Source organism: Myzus persicae, unplaced genomic scaffold, assembly GCF_001856785.1.
Source record: "Myzus persicae strain clone G006 unplaced genomic scaffold, MPER_G0061.0, whole genome shotgun sequence".
NCBI lineage: Eukaryota > Metazoa > Arthropoda > Insecta > Hemiptera > Aphididae > Myzus > Myzus persicae.
The window spans coordinates 9,382-19,652 of NW_019100815.1; the positions used below are offsets into that span (position 1 = coordinate 9,382).

The 10,271-nt window shown below is 28.1% G+C and overlaps 1 protein-coding gene across 2 annotated transcripts in view; it reads left to right on the forward strand.

The window, feature by feature from the left end:
• Nucleotides 1-9,505, forward strand: part of LOC111026267 (probable ubiquitin carboxyl-terminal hydrolase FAF-X) — a 17,403-nt gene extending 7,898 nt beyond the window's left edge. Inside the window, exons 19-43 of one of the 2 annotated variants that reach the window (XM_022304322.1) lie at nucleotides 1,419-1,517; nucleotides 1,583-1,737; nucleotides 1,819-2,300; nucleotides 2,366-2,492; nucleotides 2,583-2,733; nucleotides 2,803-3,268; nucleotides 3,328-3,551; nucleotides 3,637-3,791; nucleotides 3,850-4,023; nucleotides 4,089-4,230; nucleotides 4,299-4,452; nucleotides 4,549-4,699; nucleotides 5,284-5,401; nucleotides 5,462-5,594; nucleotides 5,755-5,948; nucleotides 6,026-6,222; nucleotides 6,293-6,417; nucleotides 6,489-6,658; nucleotides 6,718-6,876; nucleotides 7,814-7,908; nucleotides 7,981-8,216; nucleotides 8,274-8,467; nucleotides 8,526-8,666; nucleotides 8,756-8,898; nucleotides 8,962-9,302. In XM_022304322.1, coding sequence (XP_022160014.1) covers nucleotides 1,419-1,517; nucleotides 1,583-1,737; nucleotides 1,819-2,300; nucleotides 2,366-2,492; nucleotides 2,583-2,733; nucleotides 2,803-3,268; nucleotides 3,328-3,551; nucleotides 3,637-3,791; nucleotides 3,850-4,023; nucleotides 4,089-4,230; nucleotides 4,299-4,452; nucleotides 4,549-4,699; nucleotides 5,284-5,401; nucleotides 5,462-5,594; nucleotides 5,755-5,948; nucleotides 6,026-6,222; nucleotides 6,293-6,417; nucleotides 6,489-6,658; nucleotides 6,718-6,876; nucleotides 7,814-7,908; nucleotides 7,981-8,216; nucleotides 8,274-8,467; nucleotides 8,526-8,666; nucleotides 8,756-8,898; nucleotides 8,962-9,091 — 4,515 coding nt within the window. In that variant the 3' untranslated portion in view covers nucleotides 9,092-9,302. Of the gene's footprint in view, nucleotides 1-1,418; nucleotides 1,518-1,582; nucleotides 1,738-1,818; nucleotides 2,301-2,365; nucleotides 2,493-2,582; nucleotides 2,734-2,802; nucleotides 3,269-3,327; nucleotides 3,552-3,636; nucleotides 3,792-3,849; nucleotides 4,024-4,088; nucleotides 4,231-4,298; nucleotides 4,453-4,548; nucleotides 4,700-5,283; nucleotides 5,402-5,461; nucleotides 5,595-5,754; nucleotides 5,949-6,025; nucleotides 6,223-6,292; nucleotides 6,418-6,488; nucleotides 6,659-6,717; nucleotides 6,877-7,813; nucleotides 7,909-7,980; nucleotides 8,217-8,273; nucleotides 8,468-8,525; nucleotides 8,667-8,755; nucleotides 8,899-8,961 lie in introns of both variants that reach the window. The other variant, XM_022304323.1, reaches the window with a different exon arrangement.
• The last annotated feature ends 766 nt before the right edge of the window (nucleotides 9,506-10,271 follow it).

Genomic DNA, 10,271 nt, shown 5'->3' on the forward strand with positions numbered 1-10,271 from the left:
AAAATTGGAGATATCCAACCGAAAAGCTTTACGAAGACTTTAATGTCCTCAATATAGAACTCTTATACCTAAAAACAATCACCATATATCTGAAAAAACACAATCAGTTAGATTCTATAAACCATGGGGTCAACACCAGATATGCAGATAGTAAATTTTCCCTAGATTGGCCCTCAAAAACTAGTTGCCGAAAAGTTTACTATTTTTTGGGAACGCAGATAGCTAACTTAATGCCCAATGATATGGTTAATTTACCGCTACCCATATTCAAAAAAAAAATTAACCACTGGCTACGATATGAATATGTGTGTAAAACATAAAATTGTATGTAACATACTAATTTAACGCTTATAATAGTTACTAGAATTATTTATGTGATTTATTTATGAAAAACTGCTTATTTGTTTTTTAAAAATGTAACATGTACCTTAAAACAATAAGAATTATTTGTAATCTAAGATAACTCATGGGCCTCCACACGAGTTTTCCTCAGTGAGGCCCAGTAATCTTTCGATATTAATTTAAATAAAAAATAAATAAAATAAAATAAAAATTAAATGCTGCTTGGTGAGGCACGGTCGTACGTCCAATGTGCCGAAATGCTCCGAGTGAAATTTCCAGCCGGCGCTGCTAGCTCCCAGATGGGTGACCACCCAGCATTTTTAGCAACAAAATCCTTGCCACACAAATTAATTATTAAATAACTTAATCAAACACACAGCATTGTTACATAATACATATTTAATACAAAATATATTTATTAGAAAGACGTTATACCTGCATATTGTGTTACCTTACTAACACTTGACATGGATAATTTAACATACAGAACAATCTGTATACTATGTCATTTTGAATATGTTCTCAAATTTTAAAACTCTTATAACTCACTTCAAAATTAAAATGTATAAAAGAATCTTTCAAGGTCCCTTTGGTATTCTCACCTTGGTATTTTTCGGTTATCATAACTGCCAACCATAGTACATATAGACCTAGCAAGGTCACTCGCTCAAACAATTTATTTTGAAAACATCCCTTGATTTGTTGTGATATAAAACCACCTTGAGTAGATCTCAGAGTAACCTAACTAACCTTACCTCGAGAACTACTCAAAGTGGCTTAACATATCAAATCAGAGAATTTTTCAATTTAAATTGTCCGAGTGAGCAAAAATAAACCACATTGGGTCTATTTTAGCTTTAAAAATTTTATTTTTAGTCCAATATTTACCCAATATGGCAGGTAGTTTTACGTAGCAAATTAAGGGATTTTTTTCAATTTAAATAGTCTGAACGGATATAAGAAAATTTAAAATATTTTGGTTCTTATACCTAGTGAACCCACTGTACATTTTGATGTTTCAACAGCTACATAATATATCTTTTTGAATAATCTGATAAATAAAATATTTATTTCAGAAATTTTTTACTCATCAATCAGAACCTGTTGAAGGAAATTTAAACATAGATAGTATATATTTTACTAGTTCCTCATCTCAAAATTTATACAACTTAGAGGTAAGTTCTAAATATTGATAGATTTATGTAAAATAAATTATTTATAACTATGTTAATATTTTTAGGTGCTATATTCTATGTTGTTACCTGCCATTGATCCAATGGCAGATAAAACACTAGAATTTCAAACACATTTTATAACAAGTAGTCATGCCCCTGAAATTATTCAAATGTTAGTATCAAATAAATTCATCTTAGAAAATGATCAGACTACTAAAAGGTAAACCCAAAAACTATTTGATGAAATAAATTTAATTGAAATTTGAATATTTTAAACTAAATTTGTATTCAATTTATTTAGATCCATTTATTTGGTTGTGCTTAAGATATGTAGACTTGTATTATGTGTAATGGGACAAGTTATTACACAATTATGTCAATCATCTGGCTTAGTAATGGGAACATCAAACGATAACGAATGTGTTGTATATAAAGGAGTAGATGTAATTGACCAATGTGATGATACTTTGGCTTTAATGAAAGAAGCATTTGGTCTGGTCCCTAATCCCAATTTAGAGTATATGTTACGTAGTGTTACTTCTAAACTAGCACGAAAGTTCATAGATAAAATAGCTACTGGTTGTGACACTCTAGAAGACTCTATAATAGCTATCAATAAGTCTTTATCAAAATTTATGCCTAACCTGGATATGATCTGGACTACTATTCAGTTAGCATGGGCAATGGCTGGAGCCAATCAACACATGCTCAATGGTCAATTAAACAATGCAGATTTGCATAATAATTTAAATGGAAGATCCTTAGAAATGGAAGATATATGTGGTATGCATTTGAAAGATTATAATTCATTTTAATTTTATTATAAATTAATGTGTATTGTATTTCAGTCTGTAAAGAAGCATTAGAAGTATTAACCCTGTGTTTATTTTTGAAGCCAAATTATTTAAGTCAGTTAATGGAGAAAAAAGATTGGCAAATATTCCTTATTGATTTAATTTTATTGGCTAATAACAGGTATTGAATTTGAATACATTTAGAAAATTATTAAAATTAATTTTATTTTTTGATGTGTTCAATACTAAAATATTATTTTTATGTTTGTAGACAAGTTCGTTGTTCTGCTGCTGAACAATTTCTATTGATAATTAAGTTTAGCTGGAGTGCCGAACCATTATTGTCTACCATTTCATTAATGTTTTCTGTTCTCAATGATACTGTACTGAAATTTGCTCAAAACTCGTATGAGTATTTCCATGTAAGTTACTGTTGTGTGATTAAATGTAATAATTCAGTAATTTTATTTATCAATTTATTTTCTTTTAAGGTTTTAACTTACCTATTAAATTATGCTAGTCATGAAAAAATTCCTGTGCCAGATTTTGAAAAGTTATTAAATAATGAAATTAAATGGTTAAAACATATAAGAGAGAAAATAAAAACTGATGGTGACTCAGGAATAGAGGAAGTGATTCTTGAAGGTCACCTAAATATAACCAAAGAGTTAGTCCAAATGATAAGTATTGAGAAACGTGATCAAATTGGATCCAATGAAGATGCTGGCATAATGTTGATCAAAGAATTACTTGAAGATTTTATTTTCCCTGCGTCCAAGTTGATGGAAGATATGACTAAACATCAAGCTATTGATTTTGTTGATATCGAAGTTACACCTGTTTGTAAATCTCCAAATTCTACTAATGCAGCTTTTGATCTTATAATATCCCTCTGCATTGGCTGTGTATCAAATTTAAAGTTGACTGTTGAAATGCTTACTCAATATTTTTATTCAGGTATTTGTACCAATAATTAGTATGAAAATAGATTCTAGATTGCTATTTTATCTTTTTAGAACGTGAAGATCCTTTGGTTGAATGGGATTATCTGCCTATGATGGGTGCAAGAACAGCTCGTGGTTTTGTTGGGCTTAAAAATGCAGGTGCTACTTGTTACATGAATTCTGTATTGCAACAGTTGTACATGGTACTCCCTATACGATTAGGTATATTATCAGCACATGGTGCTGCTATTGATACAAATGATGATTTTAATAGTGATGACAAAAATGATAATGAGGTATTTATTTTATTGCCTATTTGTATTTTTTTTTTTTTTTCAAATAATTTAACTACTCTAAATCTCAAACTGGTGGTTTGTTTAGACTCAACTAGACATTTCTGAAGATCGTAATAAATTTGATCAATCCAGAAAAGAATACAATGTTGGTATATTAAAACAAGTACAAGCTATATTTGGACACCTAGCATTTAGCAAGGTTCAATATTATATCCCAAGAGGATTATGGAAACATTTCAAGTAATTATAATTCTTAATGATTTTTGTAAAAAAAATTGTATTTTCATTGTCTTGATAGATTACAAGGTGAACCAGTGAATCTTCGAGAACAACAAGATGCTGTTGAGTTTTTTATGAGTCTTGTAGAAAGCTTAGATGAAGCCCTTAAAGCATTATCCCAAGACCAAATCATGAGTAAAACACTCGGAGGTTCTTATTCAGACCAAAAAATATGTCAGGGTTGTCCACATAGGTATTATAAAAATATTTTTCTGTTAATTTATTATATTTGATTATCATTGATTTTTATATTGCAAGGTATTCTAAAGAAGAACCCTTCAGCGTTATCAGTGTGGATATAAGAAATCATTCGAATTTAACTGACTCCCTAGAACAATATGTGAAGGGAGAACTATTAGAAGGAGCTGATGCTTACCATTGTGATAAATGCAATAAAAAGGTCAGACCAATAAAGGTTAAAAATCTTTAAATTGTCACTAACTGTGCGTGTGATAATTTTTTTTTAAGGTTGTTACTGTTAAGAGATTATGTGTTAAAAAGTTACCACCTATTTTAGCTATTCAACTTAAGAGATTTGAGTATGATTTTGAACGCGTATGTGCCATAAAATTTAATGATTATTTTGAGTTTCCAAGAAACCTAGACATGGAACCGTACACAGGTATTTAATTGAAGTAATACTTAGAAATAGTAATGTTTGCTCTATTATAATCATAATAAATAATAATTAATTCTTTATGTATTTTACCTATTATAGTTTCGGGGCTAGCGAAAATTGAAGGTGAAATAATTGATTGTGACTATGATGAGTCTCAAAACGAAAATAATACCAAGTATCAATTAACTGGTATAGTTGTACACAGTGGTCAAGCTAGTGGAGGACATTACTATTCTTATATTCAAGACAGGTATAAATTTTAATCATTTATTTATATACCAAAGTTCAAACCTAAAATTTCATAATTGTACACATTACAAATGAAAAGTGCGCAAAAAAAAACTAATTTTCTTTATCCTTTATATTAAGAAAAATAAATGTTATAGATTGGTGTCCTTATTATTTATAAACAATTATTAAAATATTGCTTTAAGCAGAATTTATTTAGCAAAAATTTTTCCTGTTTTTCTTATTACACTTATTGATGTTAGTAATTAATAGTTATTTAATACTCGTTTCAATGAATATTTTATTGTTCCTATTATTCAATTATTTAGTCAATATTTAAAAGAAAAAATTCATTCTTATAGATTTCGCTTAAAAATGAAAACATTCTATTTAGAATGGTTAAATAGTAGATTTTTGCGAATATTGTTTTTTTTATGCCAAGTTGAATATTCATTTATTCAAGTCAAGTAAAAATATTTTGTGTCAAGTCGAGTACTCAAAAAAGGTCAAGTGCTTGCTAAACTATTTTAAATTGCACGAGTACTGGAATATTAAAAGTTATTATTAACTACTATATCCTAATATATTGTATCTTATATGTCTTAGAAGTGCAGAAGGTTCATCTAAATGGTACAAATTTGATGATGGGGATGTAACTGAATGTAAAATGGATGAAGAAGAAGAAATGAAAACTCAGTGTTTTGGTGGAGATTATATGGGAGAAGTAAATTTTCATTATTAATCCTTTATAATTAAATATTTATTTTTTGATTATTTATCTTAGGTTTTTGACCATGCATTAAAAAGAACCAGTTATCGAAGGCAAAAACGATGGTGGAATGCTTATATGTTATTTTACACCAAAGTAGATTGTAACAAAGAATTACTAGTTAATGGAATGAGAAACCTTAATTTAAGTAAGTTAAAAAAAAAATTACCATCTTTATTCTTTAATATGAAAGGAATTTTAATAAATAAGGACATTTCCTGTTCAATGGAAAAATTAATTTTACTTAAATTCTACAAATTGAGAATCTTATTTAGTTTCAAGTATAATTTTTATTTATTACTTTATAGGCGATCGGCGTTCAAGTAACAGTTGTATTAAAATGCCTTCATGTATTAAACGTAGTGTTCAACAGCAGAATATACGGTTTTTACACACTCGCAGTCAGTATACTGAGGAATATTTTAAATTCATTCGTAACATTGCCACAATTAATGCACCAAACATGGTTGCATCATCTAATGATTTACAACAAATACAAATTGTAAGTAAACAAAATAATGCATAAATATCCTTCAAGCAAATGTTAAAATTTGTTATTTAATTGATTTGATATATTAGGCTACGGATCAAGAAGAATTATCTTTGTTATCTACTCAGCTTGTGAGTAAGTTTATATTTTATGTGGGCCTGCATACTAAGAAATCATTAAGAGGGAACGCCATGGAATGGTATGACTTATTAGCATCACATATCTGCACATATGCATCTGTTCGTGCTTGGTTTGCTCGAAATATATTGTTTAATCATCCACAAAGGTAAACTTATAGCAATTGCATTTTAATATTTTATACAAATTTACATATATTTGTATTTTCAAATGTTTAGGTTTGTGGAATATTTATTGCAATGCATGAGCTCTGAAGTGCGATCATTTTTCATTAAGCTAATTGCATACTTGGCTCATTATTCTCTTCAAGATGATGCTATTCTTATACCAGCCATTACTTCCAGTAATACAAAATATTATTATACAATATAACTTTTTTTATATATCTAAAATTATATTTCTTTTAATTTTTAGATTCTTTATTAGATACTACGGCTTCATTAAGTGACCATTTAATTATTGCTGTTTTAAGTCTATTGCAAAAAGAAGTGGGCGAACATACTAATAGACATTTACCACATTATTTCTCATTTTTCTGCATGTACTGTAATCTGGGTATGGCAGAAAAACAGCAACTTATAAAGGTGTGTATATAATTTTCATAATTATCATGGCTATATTTATTGATAAATGTTCATTTTAGTTAAATGTGGCAGCAATATTTATTTTGGTAGCCATTGATGAAGGCCCAGGTGGATCAAACATAAAATATCAATTTAATGAAATCAATAAACTACATTCTGTGATATCAATTTTGGTGCGGTGTTGTGATTGTACAGAAAAATGTGTATCCTCTGCTCCTGTAAGTACATGTGACCAAAAAAATAATGTTTTTCGAAATCTGCAACCACTAGATTATAAATGTAATTTGCCATACGTTTAGATTTAAATAGATAATCTACAGGGCATATGAGTACAAAATCTAATGGTTAAACCATGACTGTATTTTATCAGTGAAAATAACTTTTTTTTAATTAATTAATAATAAATAGATGAAAATTTAATCCATATTTATCCAAAACTTTTATTTTACTAATATGTGTAGCCTTTATATTTGTAAATTAAAATGTAGTATTTTATTTTTCAAACTTAAATTAATGGAGGAACTAAACACTTAATATGAGAGAAGCCTCTGACGAGACATAAATATTTTTCTTTTCTAGCAAAAAAAAATAAATGTAGTGCCTTTTTCAAACTGCTACTGATGAAATACAAAAGTATGCTTTTAACTTAAAAACTACTCTAGTGAGTATAGCAGCCCACTTAAGCGCAGGGGCTTGTCATTATTCCACATTTCCACTAAAAGCATACAGACGAATGGCTCTGCACGACAAATAGGTTTTACCTGACTGGTTGCCTCTGATCATTTCATAGATAATGTTCTCAGCTATATTGTGTATCTATTTGGAGTCCTAACTATCACTACTGCCTGAGTAGTTCTATCCTACACTATACAGTTTTTGCTAAGTTGTACATTTGTAAGACATAGACAACTCATGTGGATGTAGTGTCCTCTTAATATTATTAAAAAGTTGGTGGGCACTTGCTGTGGTATTAGAAATATATTGAAGATATAAATATGCCTAGTCCCACTATGGAGACTGAGCATGATGACAACCAGCTGTGGCTATGTCGCTCAACGTTATCTCTAAAATGTGTTGTATACGTTGAACACGTACACTTTTGGTTCCTCATTGACTTGATTTCTCAATTCAGTATTCCAATTTATTGATTTATAGGGTACTCCTTTCCTGCCGAATCCATTTGCGGAATGTCAACCATACCTAAGAAAAGTTCCTCAACAAGTTAAAGATAGTATTTTTGGTCGAATATGGTATGTATTATCTTAAAATGTAAATAAATAAATATACATTCATATTAATGAAATATATAATATATTTTTCAGTTATTTGAAAAAACTTATTGATAATTCTCAAATGAATGAAGAAAGCATGAAAATGCTACAATTTGTATGTTGGGAGAATCCTCTGAGTAGTAGTATGGTTTTAACTGAAATATTATGGCACATAATGTATACATATTGTCAAGAGCTCAAATTTTATTTGGATTTACTATTTGTCATATTAAGTATCGAAGATTCATGGCAAGTTTTACGCATTCAAAATGCTATGACTGGAAATGGTAAGTTAACTGAATTTTCTTTTTAATTGTATACTGACTTTTTTTCACACATTTTAGAAGATAGAGAAGGTGTACTTGACACAATATTGCGTCACAAAAATCAATATCAAAGACGGTCATATCAATGTATCAAAGGATTAGTCGGTTTATTCATGAGGATACCAATGGCTCATAAAGTTGTACTGCAAAACACAGATCTCAAAAGAAAATGGGTGGAAGCAGTGGATTGGCTACAGGAAGAACTTAATAGAGTACTATTATTATTTTCTTTTGTTAGAATTATCTCAACTCACTTTTCCGTCATTTTAGAAAACATTGACTGGAAGCCAGTATAATTCGTATAATAGTTGGACACCCCAGTCCAATGAAAACACAAATAGTTTTTTCTTAGAAAGATCAACCAGTGCTCGTAAAGTCCTACAAAAAGCATTTGAGTTCTGCCCATCTGAAGTAAATTAAAATAAAATATATATTAGATTTAATCAAATTTTTGCATTTACAAAAAAATGTTATATCAAATTCTAATATTGTGTTTACAGGATTTCTCAATCCAAACATTGACTACACAGGATATAGAAGATTCATCTGATGAAGGTGAAGAAGTGGGAATTCAACATGCTACTGATACAATGACAAATCTGGTGAATGAACCTTTACAAGTAGTACCAGACATTGTACCTGAGTAAGCTATTTTTATACTTTATTTGAAAGAAATATATTATAAACTAACATAATAAAAATATAGGAACGATGACGATTATGATGCTTCTGTTCCCATTAATTTCAACAGTATAGATGATTTTGATAATGGTGAGAGTAATAATGTCGAATTGGTGAACACTCGAATTGTTGAATCGTCAACGGATATGCATTAACTTGTGATCATAAAAGAAATAATAAAACTAATGTACAATCGGAATACAAGTTATTGTTGTTTGGATATTATCAAATGATACATTATGTTATTATTTATAGAATACTGTATTTTAATTCTTTTGCAATTATATAATTACCAATTAGCACAACCAGAGCGATCAATAATTATTTCTGTACACGACAATTTACTAAATATTATAACGATGTGTCTTAGGCTGTTAACATCTGTTGACCTAATATTAAATTTTAGTTAAATTTTTTTTTTTTAATACTTAAAAAATATTCAATTTATAATTTTTGAAAAAAACAACCTCCCGTACAGAAGTTTATCGCTGACCGATTTTATACTTGAAAAATAAAAATTTTGTTTTATTCTGTAAAGTTATTTTGTGTACAGATTGGAACCATGCACATTCAAGTTGTTATATATACATGTATAAATATACACTTCTGCGTGAGCAAAAATCCTACACTCTTAATACTGTCTTTTATTTTATTATTATTATTATTATTATTATTTTTTGTTGTAAAATGTACATTAATTTTGCTTTTTTACATTATTATTATTACTATTATTATTATTATTATTATTATTATTATTATTATTATTATTATTATTATTTTATTATTATATTTATTAAAAGTTGTCTGTATTATCTAGCTCTCAATATATCAATATCAAGTTTATATTTTAATACATCAGCGTTTATATATTATACAAATATTGTAATGGTAAATTTTCATATTTTTAAATTTCAATAACGCATTTTTGTTGTATGTAAAAAAATGAACTCCTTTATATAAAGAAAAAAAGTGATAATCGATTTATAAGGTTTTTTGTGTAATATTCAGTTTACTTATTATGTATTATACTGATTTTAAATGATATTACATGATAAGTATAATATTTAACCCATAAACTATTAATAGAAACTCAATGATTAGGTATGCTTTTTGCTGAATTTATTGAGGAGAAGTCTAATTAATGAAGTTTGATAATTTTTTATGTGTTCCAGTATCATAATTCAATAATAATATTTTATTATTATATATTATTTTTTTTATTTTGTGATAACTTTCATAACCAAAAGTATGGTAAGGCTGGAATTAATGTTTGTACATTGTTAACTACTGTTATGAAAAGAAAAAGTGTATAAAAAATAATTATGAAGTGTATTG